This window comes from Oncorhynchus masou, chromosome 24 (genome assembly GCF_036934945.1).
Source record: "Oncorhynchus masou masou isolate Uvic2021 chromosome 24, UVic_Omas_1.1, whole genome shotgun sequence".
NCBI lineage: Eukaryota > Metazoa > Chordata > Actinopteri > Salmoniformes > Salmonidae > Oncorhynchus > Oncorhynchus masou.
In genome coordinates this window covers 58,196,831-58,208,879 of record NC_088235.1, presented here as the reverse complement: position 1 = coordinate 58,208,879, position 12,049 = coordinate 58,196,831, and the positions used below count along the sequence as shown (strand labels likewise).

The window sequence follows — 12,049 nt, the reverse complement described above, 5'->3', positions numbered from 1 at the left end:
TAACCCGTAAGAGGCTACAGTAACATACATATAATAGTAGGTCCATTTGAAGTGTTATATACGGTGGTGCATCAATGTATAACAAACGCAAAACCTCACAAAGGTACATTGGCTGATACTGTACTCATATATGCACACCAACTAGCCTAACCGTTAAATCCCTCTACTGCAAACAAACCCCAAAACCGCATAATCACATATTCAAACATACACACTCATATCCTCACAAATATTTACAAGGGCTAAACCAATAAACAATACCACAGTATTGAATTAAGTAATGAATTACAGTTTCTCAATCATCTAGGCTTTTAAGCATTTTTTTGGAACAATTGTGCCTTGTCAAAATCTTGAATACATTCATCAAAAGGACACGACTGCCTATATAAAAATATATATATTTAAAAAAGGCAACCGTACTTATCTCTTGAGTCAAAGCAGGCAAAAAAAGAAAGTTAGTCTGTGTTTTAGAAATCCCAGTAGATCAATAGATTTTCTTTGCAGTCACTAAATCATGACAATCCAAATTGATAAGGTGCGGAATGATGGGCAATTACTGTCATTTTATGCTTATTTCACTAAGCAATTCATGCACATCAAATGACATATTACTCCTGGTAAAAGCAAATGTATAAATAAATAGGCTAAGCACATTGTGTGCAGGATTCAATTACCGGTATCATCACAATCCAATTCCATATATTAATTAAATACAAATGTTGGTTTGCTCATAGTTTTGTAGACTTTCCATTGTTGCACAGAAACACAATCCACAGTAGAAATAAGGAAAGGTGAACACAATGGAGGAACACAACTGAAATGAGTGTATGGCCGTTAATCCACACCGAAGCAAAGCTCCCTAATGTAAGGAAGGTCACAATGTTGGAAATGATGAGGAGTAAGCAAAAGTTACGTGGAAGCAACCCATCTTCATCTCTGCAGGTCCGCAATGTTGTAACAAAAAAACAACAACACCAAAAAACAATTAGACAGTCCCCATTGACTAGATATTTCCATGTATTGACACTGATGGGGGGTTATTTAGAATTTTGTGTAGTAGTATTTACTGATGTTCATACTATCAACCATCGGTTACAGTTAGGGTTAGGTTTAAAATAAGGGTTAGGGTAAGGGTTAAGGTTAGGGTTAGGGCTAGGGTTAGGATTAGTAGATAGTTGAAATGTTACTGATAGTCTGTAGAGCATCTACAGATGGACTTTCCAAATAAATACCCGTTTCTCTTCTGGTGAAAACAATGTGCTCATGTTCTGTGAACAAAACATTGAAGATAGGATTTTGCATTCACTGAGGACATTTGTATTTAACGTTTTGTTAAAGGCGGTCTAAGGTATGCAAGTCAGGTACGAAGGAAAGACAATGATCAGAAGTTCTGTAAATGTATTTGAGCATTTAATCATTGCTGTTCTGCTATAGATTCATCTCAAAACAGATCCTAAAATTGCTAGTACGAGATTGAGAAAAACGGTATGATCTACTGTTTGGAGTGGAATTCTGCAGATAATACTGTGATTATTTTCTAGTGCTTTCTACTATTTTGTTTTGACAACTTTGAGAGATAAGTTGCTCAACTGTCTCTTATCACATGAAAAGAAAAACATGAAAAGAAAAATGTAACCTTTATTTGTCATATTGACAATGAAATATTAGCCTTTTTTGTTGTTGTAAAATATCCATATCAATTATTTACCATGCAGCGAAATGCAATATGATAGAGAGTAATATGTTTTCATACGGCATGCATAATTCCAATGCCTTTTATTCATGTGAATATAAATGAGACATTATAATAAAGCTCCTTGCATGGGCATGGTAAGAGCTTTACATAATATGAATAAGGTTTTTTTCTGTGTCACTGGTAAGAATATTCCCTCTACTTCCCTCTGGTGGAGAAAAAGAGTAGAGAACAGACAATGAGTCAATGAGAAAATCTTGAGCAGGATACCCAGACAGATGAACAGATATTCAGTCCTAGTCAAAAGTTTGGACACACCTACTCATTCAAGGGTTTTCTTTATTTTTACTATTGTCTACATTGTAGAATAATAGTGAAGAGATAAAAAAACAATGAAATGACACATATGGAATCATGTAATAACCAGAACAAAGTGGAAAAGTGTAAATTGTATATTTTAGATTCTTCAAAGTAGCCACCCTTTGCCTTGATGACAGTGTTGCATACTCTTGGCATTCTCTCAACCAGATTCATGAGGAATGCTTTTCCAACAGTCATGAAGGAGTTCCCACATGTGCTGGGCACTTGTTGGCTGCTTTTCCTTCACTCTGGGGTCCAACTCATCCCAAACCATCTCATTGGGTAGAGGTTGGGTGATTGTGGAGGCCAGATCATCTGATGCAGCACTCCATCACTATCCTTCTTGGTCAAATAGCCCTTACACAGCCTGGAGGTGTGTTTTGGATTATTGTACTGTTGAAAAACAAAACAGTCCCACTAAGCACGAACCAGATGAGATGGCGTATCGCTACAGAATCATGTTGTAGCCATTCTGGTTAATTGTGCCTTGAATTCTAAATAAATCACAGAGTGGCACCAGCAAAGGTCAACCACACCATCACACCTCCTCCTCCATGCTTCATGGTGGAAATCACACATAAGGAGATCATCCGTTCACTTACTCTGCGTCTCTCACAGACAGGGCAGTTGGAACCAAACATCTCAAATTTGGACTCATCAGACCAAGGACAGATTTCCAGCGGTCTATTTTTTTCTGCAGCATGAAGGCCTGATTCACGCAGTCTCCTCTGAACAGTTGATGTTGAGATGTGTCTGTTACTTGAACTCTGTGAAGCATTTATTTGAGCTGCAATTTTTGAGGCTGGTAACTCTAATGAACTTATCCTATGCAGCAGAGGTAACTCTGGATCTTCCTTTCTTGTGGCGGTCCTCATGAGAGACAGTTTCATCATAGCGCTTCACGTTTTTTGCGACTACACTTGAAGAAACTTGAAAAGCTCTTGAAATGTTCCGTATTGACTGACCTTCATATCTTAAGGTAATGATGGACTGTTGTTTCTCTTTGCTTATTTGAGCTGTTCTGTCACGTTCTGACCTTAGTTCCTTTGTTATGTCTTTGTTTTAGGTTGGTCAGGGCGTGAGTTGGGGTGGGTAGTCTATGTTCTTTTTTCTATGTGTTTGGCATAATATGGTTCTCAATCAGAGGCAGGTGTCGTTCGTTGTCTCTGATTGAGAATCATACTTAGGTAGCCTGTTTTCCCCATTTTGGTTGTGGGTGTTTAAATTGTCTGATTTGTGTTTTTCTGCACCTTACAGGCCTATTTTGTTTTTGTTTTTCTCGTTTATTCACGTTGTTGTTTTGTATTTCAGTGTTCCATTATTAAAATCATGAACACGTACCACGCTGCGCTTTGGTCCACACCTTCTTCCACCCAAAACAGCCGTTACAGAAACACCCACCAACCAAGGACCAAGCAGCGTGGTATCGGGCAACAGCGATTTCTGGACTCATGGACATGGGAGGAGATTTTGGACAGAAAAGGACCCTGGGCACAGGCCAGCCCCCCGCAAGTGCCATGTGAGAGTGGGCATCCAGCAAGGGTGTGTTGTGCTGGCCCAGCGTGTTTGGTCTCCAGTACGCCGTTTCGGCCCAGGGTATCCTGCGCCGGCTCTGCGTGCTGTGTCTCCAAGGCACTGGGAGGGTGTAGTGCGTTTTATGCCTGCGCTCCGCCCGTGTCGGGTGAATGTGGGTATTGAGCCTAAGGGAGAGGTGCGAGTGGTATGAACCAGATCTCCAGTACTCAACCGACAGCCCAGTTCAACCTGTGCCTGCACTCTGGAGGGTCCAGGCTAAAGGAGTCATCCAGCCTGGAGAAGTAGTACCAAGGCTGCGCACCAGGGCTCCAGTGTTCCCCCACAGCCTGGTCTGTCCGGTGCCTCCTCCAATCACCAGGCCTCCTGTAGGTCTCCCCAGCCTGGTGGGTCCTGTGGCAGCCCCAGCCCCACGCACCGTCAGTCAGGAGCTGCCAGAACCGCCCGTCAGTCAGGGGCTGCCAGAGCCGCCCGTCAGTCAGGGGCTGCCAGAGCCGCCCGTCAGTCAGGGGCTGCCAGAGGCGCTGCTGGAGTCTCCCATCTACTCGGGACCCGCTGCAAGGGTCCCCAGTCCGAGGTCGGCGGCGAGGGTCGCCACTCTAAAGGCACCACTGAAGTGGGCAAAGAAGCGGGCAAAGACTATGGTGGAGTGGGCTCCACGTCCTGCGCCAGAGCCGCCACCGCGGACAGACGCCCACCCAGACCCTCCCCTATAGCTTCAGGTTTTGCGGCCGGAGGGGGGGGTTCTGATCTTAGTTCCTTTGTTATGTCTTTGTTTTAGGTTGGTCAGGTCGTGAGTTGGTATGGGTAGTCTATGTTCTTCCACCTACAACAGCCGTTACATGATCTTACCATAATATGAACTTGGTCTGTTACCAAACGCTATCTTCTGTATACACAACACAACTGATTGGCTCAAACACATTAAGAAATTCCACAAATTAACAGGTGACTACCTCATGAAGCTGGTTACGAGAATGCCAAGAGTGTGCAAAGCTGTCATCAAGGCAAAGGGTGGCTAATTTGAAGAATCTCAAATATAAAATATATTTTGATTTGTTTAATACTTATTTAGTTACTACATGATTCCATATGTGTTATTTCACAGTTTTAATGTCTTCACTATTATTCTACAATGTAGAAAATAATTAAAATAAAGAAAACCCTTGAAAGAGTAGGTGTGTCCAACATTTTGACTGGTAGTGTAGGTGACATTTCATTATTTGGTATTATGTAGTATTTGTTTTTTATTATGTAGTATTATGTAACCTGTAGTTTAGATGAAAAGTAAAGTACAATTTCCATGTGCTTTCTGGGGGGGTGGGGGTGGGGGGGGTCTGACAAGCCATTACTGCAGACAGGTCATTAACTATGTGAGATAAGTAAGAGCTGCTGCTGAAATGGCTGTCCTGTTCTCTCTCCCTCAGGTCACCTCACCCACCTCTTCTCCCTCTATCTCTCTCTCTTCCGTATGCAAGATAAGTTGAGGTGCAGCGGCTGTGTGTGTGTGTGTGTGTGTGTGTGTGTGTGTGTGTGTGTGTGTGTGTGTGTGTGTGTGTGTGTGTGTGTGTGTGTGTGTGTGTGTGTGTGTGTGTGTGTGTGTGTGTGTGTGTGTGTGTGTGTGTGTGTGCGCGCGTGTGCGTGCGTGCGTGCGTGCGTGCGTGTGCGTGCGTGCGTGTGAGTCTGCATGTGCATATGTATGCATGTCTGCTTGGACATGCGGCGAAGCGATGGCCTGACAGGCAGTTTGTGTGTCTCACCTCTCAGACTCTCTATGTTCAGTGCCTTTTGAAAGTGTTCAGACCCCTTGACTTTTTCCACATTTTGTTACATTACAGCCTTATTCTAAAATGTATTAAATATTACTTTTTATCTCACACAATACCCCATAATGACAAAGTGAAAACAGGTTTTTATTTTTAAAAATGAACAGAAATACCTTATTTACATAAGTATTCAGACCCTTTGCTATGAGACACGAAATTGAGCTCAGATGCATCCTGTTCCCATTGATCATCCTTGAGATGTTTCTACAACTTGATTGGAGTCCACCTGTGGTAAAGTCAATTGACTGGACATGATTTGGAAAGGCACACACCTGTCTATATAAGATCCCACAGTTGACAGTGCATGTCAGAGCAAAAACCAAGCAATGAGGTGGAAGGAGTTGTCCATAGAGCTCGGAGACAGGATTGTATCGAGGCACAGATCTGGGGAAGGGTACCAATAAATGTCTGTGGCAGAACCTCAGACTGGGGTGAAGGTTCACCTTTCAACAGGACAACGACCCTAAGCACACAGCCAAGACAACGCAAGAGTGGCTTCGGGACATGTCTCTGAATGTCCTTGAGTGGCCCAGACAGAGCCAGGACTTGAATCCGATCAAACATCTCTGGAGAGACCTGAAAATAGCTGTGCAGCAACGCACCCCATCCATCCTGACAGAGCTCGAGAGGATCTGCAGAGAGGAATGGGAGAAACTCCCCAAATACAGGTGTGCCAAGCTTGTCGTGTCATACCCAAGAAGACTCGAAGCTGTAATCACTGCCAAAGGTGCTTCAGCAAAGTACTGAGTAAAGGGTCTGAATACTTACTATGTTAATATGAAATTTCAGCTTTTTATTTTGAATAAATTAGCAAAAAGAAATGAAAACCTGTTTTGCTTTGTTATTATGGGGTGTTGTGTGCAGGTTGATAAGAGAAAAAAAACGATTTCATCAATTTTAGAATAAGGCTGCAATGTATAAACATTTGGAAAAAGTCAAGGGGTCTGTATCCTTTCTAATGCACTGTATCTTTGAGTGTCTGTATGACCCAAGTGAGTCTCTATGTCTCTGTTTCTGCATCTAAGGGTGTGCATATGTGTGTGTATCTCCATGTTTCCTAGAGAGACTGCCATTGTGTGTGGATATTTAACGTGTGTGTGTGTCTTTATTAATTTGTGTCTAGGAACATGCCTGGATCTCTCTGAGTCTCTCACTGTGTGTGTACTATCCAGAGCATCAATCGTCCACACAGTGGTTATCTCTGAGCTGTTTTCCAGACACTCCAATGCTCAGCAGACCTGGACACACACCAGCCCTCCCCTGCAGGGTATACAACACACCAGCCCTCCCCTGCAGGGTACACAACGCATCAGCCCTCCCCTGCAGGGTACCCAACGCATCAGCCCTCCCCTGCAGGGTACCCAACGCATCAGCCCTCCCCTGCAGGGTACCCAACGCATCAGCCCTCCCCTGCAGGGTACCCAACGCATCAGCCCTCCCCTGCAGGGTACCCAACGCATCAGCCCTCCCCCGCAGGGTATACAACACACCAGCCCTCCCCTGCAGGGTACACAACGCATCAGCCCTCCCCTGCAGGGTACCCAACGCATCAGCCCTCCCCCGCAGGGTACACAACACACCAGCCCTCCCCCAGCAGGGTACACAACACACCAGCCCTCCCCTGCAGGGTACCCAACGCATCAGCCCTCCCCCCCCCGCAGGGTATACAACACACCAGCCCTCCCCCGCAGGGTACACAACACACCAGCCCTCCCCCACAGGGTACACAACACACCAGCCCTCCCCCAGCAGGGTACACAACACACCAGCCCTCCCCTGCAGGGTACCCAACGCACCAGCCCTCCCCACAGGGTATACAACACACCAGCCCTCCCCCACAGGGTACACAACACACCAGCCCTCCCCCACAGGGTATACAACACACCAGCCCTCCCCCGCAGGGTACACAACACACCAGCCCTCCCCTGCAGGGTATACAACACACCAGCCCTCCCCTGCAGGGTACACAACGCATCAGCCCCCCCGCAGGGTACACAACACACCAGCCCTCCCCTACAGGGTATACAACACACCAGCCCCCCTGCAGGGTACACAACGCATCAGCCCTCCCCTGCAGGGTACACAACACACCAGCCCTCCCCTACAGGGTATACAACACACCAGCCCTCCCCTGCAGGGTACACAACACACCAGCCCTCCCCTACAGGGTATACAACACACCAGCCCTCCCCTGCAGGGTACACAACGCATCAGCCCTCCCCCGCAGGGTACACAACACACCAGCCCTCCCCTACAGGGTATACAACACACCAGCCCTCCCCTGCAGGGTACACAACGCATCAGCCCTCCCCTGCAGTGTACCCAACGCATCAGCCCCCCCGCAGGGTACACAACACACCAGCCCTCCCCCACAGGGTGCACAACACACCAGCCCTCACCTGCAGGGTATACAAAACACCAGCCCTCCCCTACAGGGTATACAACACACCAGCCCTCCCCCGCAGGGTACACAACACACCAGCCCAGGATACACCCACAGGATACACAACACACCAGCCCTCCCCCACAGGGTACACAATACACCAGCCCTCCCCCGCAGGGTACACAACACACCAGCCCTCCCCCGCAGGGTACACAACACACCAGCCCTCCCCCACAGGATACACAACACACCAGCCCTCCCCACAGGGTACACAATACACCAGCCCTCCCCCGCAGGGTATACAACACACCAGCCCTCCCCTGCAGGGTACACAACACACCAGCCCTCCCCTACAGGGTATACAACACACCAGCCCTCCCCTGCAGGGTACACAACGCATCAGCCCTCCCCCGCAGGGTACACAACACACCAGCCCTCCCCTACAGGGTATACAACACACCAGCCCTCCCCTGCAGGGTACACAACGCATCAGCCCCCAGGATACACAACACACCAGCCCCCCCCACAGGGTACACAACACACCAGCCCTCCCCCACAGGGTGCACAACACACCAGCCCTCACCTGCAGGGTATACAAAACACCAGCCCTCCCCTACAGGGTATACAACACACCAGCCCTCCCCTGCAGGGTACACAATACACCAGCCCTCCCCCGCAGGGTATACAACACACCAGCCCCCCCCTACGGGGTATACAACACACCAGCCCTCCCCTACAGGGTATACAACACACCAGCCCTCCCCTGCAGGGTACACAACACACCAGCCCCCATATTCAAGTGTAAAATGTGTTTTTCCTATTTATCTTTCTTTTACTGTATCAAATGCATCAAACACATGGGTTCCATGTGTTCTATGCCATACCATTACCTCTTTTCCAGCATTTATTATGAGCCATCCTCCCCTCAGCAGCCTCCACTGGATTTCACACACTGTCATACTTTCTTTTCCAACTGCAGAGGATGCGGTAATATCAAATATGAAATTCTGTTGAATTTGTTTCTTTCAAGATATAGTTATGTGTGTTTGGTGTGAAAGGAAGGAAACCATTCCCCTGAATGCAGAACCAATTGGGCTCCCGAGTGGCGCAGCAGTTTAAGGCACCATATCTCAGGCCCTGGTCTGATTCCGGGTTGTATCACAACCGGCCGTGATTGGGAGTCCCATAGGGCGGCGCACAATTGGCCCAGCGTTGTCCGAATTTGTTCTAAACTGACTTGACTAGTGAAATAAAGGTTATATAAAGAAAATGGAGCATTCCTTTATGAAGGAGGGTGTAAGGTACATACTACACCACAAGGTGGCAGTAAAGGCACATACATTGTTAGCGGTATCTGAGCACACATATCAGGTGAACATTATCATCTCTGGTCACATGGGGGCACTAGTAACTCTAGATTAACCACTAAGTTCAAAAATGTTGGTGTGAAGGCAGAGGATGTCACTGAAGACCAATTAGCAAGAATTATGTCACCATAAACACTCAACTGATGACAACTATGTCATGAGATAACTGTGGTGGCAAGTCAGTAATGCTTAAGAAAAGTACACTGATGACCGCTCTGAGGCTCTGACGTACGAACACACACACACACACACATACACACACACACACACACTACCCAAATGCACTTACAGACATAACATTTGTGCAAATTGGGTTATCAAGTAGGCCATAGCTTCATATTTCCAAGTCAAACCAAAGAACTCAACATTGGAATGGAATTATGTGTGTTCATAAATAATGATTTATCCTGATTCAATAACTTACATTCTTGTTTATGAAGATGAGCAGGGGAGTGCATTTAATCAACATCACGGTTGGATCTATAATTAATGCACATTTGGCCTCCTAATATAGCTAATGACCGTGTCTTGATGATCGGGGGTTATCTCGGCTGTTTCCATGGAATCAATAACAAAGCATTGTCACAGCTCTGATCAAAACACAAGAGAGAGATTTGAAGATAAGATCTCTAAGCACCAAAAGGCATGTAGTTTAAAGTCATCTTTGGATTGCCTGTCGGTGAACTGTGTGCCAATACTAAACTGATCACAACAGATTTGTCTCATGTCTTCTGAATCCAAAACCCTGGAGGAAGCTGCAGACAGCAGCTGTGCTGGAGGAGCCATTCCAACGCATGTGGAGCAGAGACATAGTCAGTGAATTCTGTTTGTCTATAAGCTTCTCTTAAATGACTAGATGAAGTAGATTTTGCCCATTAGATAAGAGTGCTTTCACCTGAGCATTTTCAATGTGGACAATGCAAGCAAGCTGGGAGTAGGGATACTGTTGATTTGTCTATAGCCTTCTGTGGCCTGGTATTTTCCCTTTCAACACAGTTTGCTGCACTGGATATAGGTTATTTTGACAATATTTCTGTAGCCTATATTTCTATCTTTTGCTGGTGCCTTTGTAATCTTGATTCTTTTTCCCCCATACTTGCACACTAGATATAGATAATACACATATAATATTATTTTGTTCTGCAGATTCCAAAGTTCAAAATTGAAGTTTTGACCAATAGCTAGTTATTTATATTAATTTCTATTGCTATAGAGGATACAAAAGTTAGTGGTAACAAATGGTCTTCATAATCTCACACACAGAGACACGCGTACACAGAGACACGCGTACACACACACACACACACACACACACACACACACACACACACACACACACACACACACACACACACACACACACACACACACACACACACACACACACACACACACACACACACACACATACACACACACACAGTAGGTTTCTTTCCCTTTAAATCTTGAGATCTGCCTGCCCAGCATGAACACATCATAAAAGTAGACAGGCAATTTCTGTTTTCACCAAATAGCCACGCGAGCTCGTTCTGCATCTCAGATTTTAATACACTTGACAAGCGGCTTAGCAGCACGCAAGGGAGAGTGAGCCGAGCCGGAGGGAGAGAAAGAGATCCGGGAGAGAGGTTTTTGGGAGTTATGCCTATCCAATGCCTCTAAATCCATTTGCCTTTTGAATTATCAACTAGAATTTGATTAATATGCAAATTCAAGGGGAAAAGGCTCGTATAATTATCTCAGTGGATAGTAATTAATCTCTGGTTAAAGTAAATTAATACATCTATCAATTTTGTCAGCGACATGTTTTGTTCAATAGCCTGTAAAATTGAAGTTCGAAGTGTTAAGGGGCTGTACAGGAACTTAATATCTAAAACTTTAAAATGTACCCTATTTAGTGGTTAATCAAGCCCCCCCCCCCCCCCCCATCTTAATCTATATTATTACTCACTTCAAATCATACTGGGGGGGCGTGGTCGTGCCAAGAATCGTTCAAATCCTTCTTCTTCCTTTGTTTATGATGTTGACCACTTGATCCTAACCCTGATGAAAAGCTATTTCAACCGAAAGGTTTTTTTGTCCAGAAATCATTGAAAGACAGAATGCATGATTATTTCCATTATCCATTCCAAGTCTTCAAACTATTGTATTAGGGCTAATGTTAGCGAAATGTGTTCTTAATAACAAACCTGAATAAATAAATAAAGCATATAAATAAAATGAAAAGACTATTGTTATCAACGAAAGTGACATATGCCGCCGGCATGATGGGGCCTACTTGAATTAGAAAAGAGGACAGGCAAAAAAACAAAATGCTTTGTTATCCCTAAATAACCGTGGATAACTTTCAGAGATCATTTCAAATCAAATGACCAATTATCAAAACAAGTGATTAGGACCCGAGAGAGAGAGCGAGAGAAAGAGAGAGAGAGAGAGAGAGAGAGAGAGAGAGAGAGAGAGAGAGAGAGAGAGAGAGAGAGAGAGAGAGAGAGAGAGAGAGAGAGAGAGAGAGAGAGAGAGAGAGAGAGAGAGAGAGAGAGAGAGAGAGAGAGAGAGAGAGAGTAAGTCTAATGTTTACTGTAAATGTGTTATTGTTTAAAGTAAACATATGTTTCCCATGCCAATAAAGCCCTTAAAATGTAAATTGAATTGAGAGAGAGAGCGAGAGAGAGATAGAGAGAGAGATAGGGCGAGGGGAGGGGGTATTGGAGGGGGAGAAGGGTGCAGACCCTATTGTTTCGGCAGGGATTCATGCATCAAACTTCAATTTTCCAACCGAATGAACTAGCGATTTTCTTCTCCCTCCCTCGCTGAAATACACTTAAAACTTGTGGATTAATTACCATAGTGAGGTATTGGGGATTGCACTTGTCTTTGCCGTTGGACAACA

At 45.2% G+C, this 12,049-nt stretch overlaps 1 protein-coding gene across 1 annotated transcript; it reads left to right on the top strand.

The window, feature by feature from the left end:
- The first annotated feature begins 3,738 nt into the window (after nt 1-3,738).
- LOC135511409 (uncharacterized) lies at nt 3,739-8,708 on the top strand. Its single transcript, XM_064932926.1, has 3 exons — nt 3,739-4,235; nt 6,585-8,385; nt 8,697-8,708. The coding sequence occupies exons 1-3, from the start codon at nt 3,739-3,741 to the stop codon at nt 8,706-8,708; spliced, it is 2,310 nt and encodes a 769-aa protein (XP_064788998.1).
- Nucleotides 8,709-12,049: the final 3,341 nt, after the last annotated feature.

Bases quoted from the DNA above. Each gene is read 5' to 3' on its own strand.
- LOC135511409 (XM_064932926.1), top strand. From the start codon at position 3,739: ATGTGGGTATTGAGCCTAAGGGAGAGGTGCGAGTGGTATGAACCAGAT. The intron at 4,236-6,584 runs GTGGGCTCCACG...TGTACTATCCAG, and splicing joins CGGGCAAAGACTATGGTGGA to AGCATCAATCGTCCACACAG.